This window comes from Plasmodium reichenowi, chromosome 4 (genome assembly GCF_001601855.1).
Source record: "Plasmodium reichenowi strain SY57 chromosome 4, whole genome shotgun sequence".
In the NCBI taxonomy this organism is placed as follows: domain Eukaryota; phylum Apicomplexa; class Aconoidasida; order Haemosporida; family Plasmodiidae; genus Plasmodium; species Plasmodium reichenowi.
The window spans coordinates 776429-781428 of record NC_033649.1 but is presented as its reverse complement, the minus strand read 5'-3'; the positions used below and the strand labels follow the sequence as shown (position 1 = coordinate 781428).

General features: G+C 17.9%; 2 protein-coding genes across 2 annotated transcripts; one reads left to right on the top strand and one right to left on the bottom strand.

Annotated features, from left to right (window-relative positions):
• Positions 1-26: 26 nt before the first annotated feature.
• On the bottom strand, positions 27-1707 carry PRSY57_0421200 (exported protein (PHISTc); the record flags this gene model as incomplete). The annotated part of the gene is made up of 2 exons (XM_012906065.2): positions 27-1304; positions 1624-1707. The coding sequence occupies 2 exons, from the start codon at positions 1705-1707 to the stop codon at positions 27-29; spliced, it is 1362 nt and encodes a 453-aa protein (XP_012761519.2).
• Positions 1708-4331: 2624 nt separating this feature from the next.
• On the top strand, positions 4332-4927 carry PRSY57_0421100 (putative protein, unknown function; the record flags this gene model as incomplete). Its single annotated transcript, XM_012906064.2, has 2 exons — positions 4332-4520; positions 4703-4927. The coding sequence occupies 2 exons, from the start codon at positions 4332-4334 to the stop codon at positions 4925-4927; spliced, it is 414 nt and encodes a 137-aa protein (XP_012761518.2).
• Positions 4928-5000: the final 73 nt, after the last annotated feature.

Sequence of the window (5000 nt, the reverse complement as noted above, 5' to 3'; positions counted from 1 at the left end):
TTTTTTTATTTTTCATATCATATACCCTAATTAAACAAACCATCCGTAATTTTTTTTTCACATTTATCTTTTAATTGATTTCTCAAAAGTTTTAATCTACTTCTACATTCATTCACAAAATAAACAAAATCCTCTTTTGAAACATCTTCATCGTCTAATAAAATATCAAACAAATCGTTATAAGTTCCTGAGGCTTGTACATGTACCTTACCAACACCAAAAATACAAGTATTCCATATTTCTTCTTCCTCTTCATTAATATTATCAATGTCATCTATTGATTCTTCATATAATTTTCTTAAATCATATACAAGGTAAAAAAATTTATATTTTTCATTTGTACATAATTCCTTCCATATATCCCTCATCTCTTCATTTGAAGGCATATCATGTAACTTATTAATCATTTCATCAATTTCATTATCTGATAAAACATTCAACAATTTATTTATATTATTACTAAAATTATCAGAGTTGGACATATCATTCGAATGGTTCTCATAATCCATATCATTCAAATCGTTATCATCATCTATATCATTCAAATTGTTATCATCATCCATATTATTTGAATCGATATCATCATCCATATTATTTGAATCGATATCATCATCCATATTATTTGAATCGATATCATCATCCATATTATTCAAATCGTTATCATCATCCATATCATTCAAATCGTTATCATCATCCATATTATTTGAATCGATATCATCATCCATATCATTCAAATCGTTACCATCATCCATATCATTCAAATCGTTACCATCATCCATATTATTTGAATCGATATCATCATCCATATCATTTTCTAATAATTCCGATGAACCCATATGGCAACTTACATTTGCATATGTATCTTCATTGTTTAAAAAGGTGTCATTCGATTTTTCAGTCCCTCTCATTTTCATTTCTTCTAACTTATTATTTTCTTCCTCTCTTCTTTTTCTTTCCTCATCAATATTTTTTCTTTCCTCATCAATTTTTTTTCTTTCTTCTTCTACCTTATTATTTTCTTCTTCTTCATTGTTGCTTTTTTCTAATGGTTTATATAAATCTTCTCTGAAATTGTTTCTTTCCACATCATCTCTTAAATTGCTTTTCTCTTCAGATTCATTAACATTATAAGACCATCTAGATGTGTATATATCGTTTTTAAAATTTGAATCACATGAATTGGATTTTAATTTGATATTACATAAATTCACGTTTTTATTATTGTTGGGTTCTGACAAGTTTCTGGACCAGAAATTATTTGCACATGAATCACTTGAAGATCTTTTCTTGTATGAGATAAGCTCCTACAAAAAATAAAATAAAATATATACACACACGTATATATATATATATATATATATATATATATATATATATATATATATATATATAAATATATATATACATTTATATATTTATATATTTATATATTTATACATTTATATATTTATATATTTATACATTTATATATTTATACATTTATATATTTATATATTTATACATTTATACATTTATACATTTATGTATTTATATTTTATCCTTTCGCCCATCTTATTTTCATATATATTTCTATTCCCCATCCAAACAAATTTTTTCTCTAACTTTTTTAAATTCATAATTTACCTTAGCATAAGTGCAAAAAACACATACAAACAGAAAAACATAGAAAGATAAAGGGGGGCGGTGTCTTAAAGAATTATTACACATATTTTTTAAATAACAATATTATGATAAGCTTAAAAAGGTAATAAAAAATTCAAAAAAAAAAAAAATAATTATATAGTATATATTTTATTGCTAATGAGAAGACATACTTATATACCTATATACATAAATATAAATATATATATATATATATATATATATTATTAAAAAATAGAATCAAAATTATTTAAACCTATAACATGTATTCTTTCAAATTCAGGAATAGGATAACATATATATAAATATATATATATATATATTATTAAAAAATAGAATCAAAATTATTTATACCTATAACATGTATTCTTTCAAATTGAGGAATGGGATAACATATATATAAATATATATATATATAAATATCTCACAAAAAAAAAAATTCATAATATGAACAAGAATTATTACATATATATAATATATATATATTACAAACATTCATGGTTCTTATTACCAAAAATGTATAATATTAATAATTACACATTGTAACATTATAAAAATACATAGTTCCTTCTTCTTATTTTTAAAATATTTATATTATATATTACTAAAATATATATGAGGTGTTCAAAATACTCTTAATAGAATATATAGCTTTATAAACAATATATCACTGTATATAAGAATATATACATAAATATATATATATATATATTACAAATTAATAAGATAGATTATAGTATACTAAAAAACAAAAGATCATATATTATATATATATATATATATATATATATATATATTTATATCTATATATATGTGTATATATATAATATTTATAACAATATTTATTATTTATATTCAAGTATATATTTTTTTCCCTTATTTCAATAGAATATCTATTATTCTTATATACGCCTATATAAAAATTATATATTTCTTTTATTTTTTTATTATATCATAATATAATACTCAATTCATATATTACATATATAAATATAAATATATATAAATATATATATATATATATATAATTATTTTATTTTATTTTTTTGTTATCAAATGTTAAAACCAAAACTTAATATAAAAAAAAAAAAATAATAAATAATCATAATAATAATAAATAAACCCGACCATTATTATCATTTATCATCGCTTAATAAGCTGATCTAATAAAAGAAAAAAAACCTCCTAGGATAATAAGAGCTACTTATATTAAATATTATAAGAAAAAAAAAAAAGAAGAGACGTTTTCCCATTATATTTTAATATTATAAGTATATATAAAATAAGAATATAATAAAATAATCATTATATATATATATATATATATATTTTTATTTTTTTATGTTAAATATTATTTAAGGCATTTTTAAAAAGAAGGGGTACTCTACTCATAACTATTATTATTAAACACATTTAATATTCACAAAATGGAGTAGCAATATTTTATATGGTATAATAAAAAAATTATGAAATGCCTTTCGTTTGATAAATACATATCCTTTTATATATAATATAATATAATATTAACTTATATATAATGTAATTATATAAAAAAAAAAAAAAATAATCTTTTATTCTTCTCTCTATATATATTTTTGTGTTTACAAAAAAAGGGGCACTGCTTTTTTTTTTATTTTTTTATTTTTTTATTTTTTGTTGATTATTAATAAATAAATAATATTATCGTATAAAGGATTATTATATATTTATTTTAAATACGCACTGTTTTGTGTTTTCTAAAAGTATTATCATAATGAAATGTATTCTTATTTCTATATAAATAAATATATCTTTTTCATTTGATGAAAAAAAAAAAAAAAAAAAAAAAAAAAAAAATACAATACAATAACAATACAATATAATACAATACAATACAATATATATAATAATTTTTTTTTTTTTTTTATTTTATTTTTATTTTTTTTACTTCATATATCATTTAAAATATACTCTTTTAAAAAAGCATGCAAACAAAAATAACAAGAAAAAAACGTGGTCTTCTAATTATATATTTATTATAATAACAATATATATATGTCATAAAACATAATCTTCTCTCATATATTATATATAATATAAATATTTTAAGTTTTTAAAAAATAAAGTTCAATATTTAATATTTCTCAGCGGGTTGTTATATATAAATATATATATATATATATATATATATATATTATTATATATATAATAAAAAAAACATATTAATTAATATTCATCATAACATATATATTTATAATATATAATTATATATATTATATTATAGGACCGTCCCTTTTTCTGAAAAAAAAAAAAAAATATATAATATATATAATACATATGTAATAATATTAATTACTATTCCTTCTTTATTATATAATTATTTTTATATATAATCTTTATTTGTGTATTTTTAAAAATATAAATATGTAATTATATATTTATATTATTGTTATATATATATATGTAGACTCACCAAATGGTTCTATACTTATAAATATTCTTATATCTTATCACATAACCTTTATTACTGGTTTATTAATTTTATATTAATTTATGTTCTACAATTGTAAATATTTTTTTCCTACTCATATAAATTATGTCATAAACCAAAAAAAAAAAAAGAAAAAGTTGTTATTTTTTTTTTTTTTTTTTCTTATAACTTTATTTTCTTTCTTTCTTATTTTTTTTATTTTTATGTCTCATAAAATAATATGAGCGCATTAACAATATCTTCATACGAATTTATACCATATTCTAAAATCCTAAAATTGTTAATATCGTTAATTACAAAAAATTATTTTGGATTATCATATTTAGATGATGACATACCTTATATATATTTCTGTATCGTATTTGCATTTGGATTTATAATACAACATGGATTCGGCCTTCTAGAAAAGGTATAAAAAATAAAAATATAAAATATATATATATATATATATATATATATATATATATATATATATATATATATGTATATTTAATTATATATATATATATATATATTTAATTATATATATATATTTTTTTTTTTTTTTCATGTGTCCATATACTTATTCCTTTTAATATTCTTTCCTTGTAGAAACAAATAAAAAAGATGGAAGATAAATTAGAAAAAATATCAAAAGACACCAAAGTAAATAATGAAAATAACAACAATAATAATATTAATGATGGTCGTGATGATGAAGATGATGATATATTTTATGATGCTCTTGATACATTTTATACATCACATGAATTATTAGGTGCATCTAGTGCTTCTCTTCCTTTGAAGAACACGGAAATTAAGGAAATTAATCAATAGAAAAATTAAATACTCACCATAAAAATAAACAAACAAACAAATAAATAAATATATATATATATATATATAATGT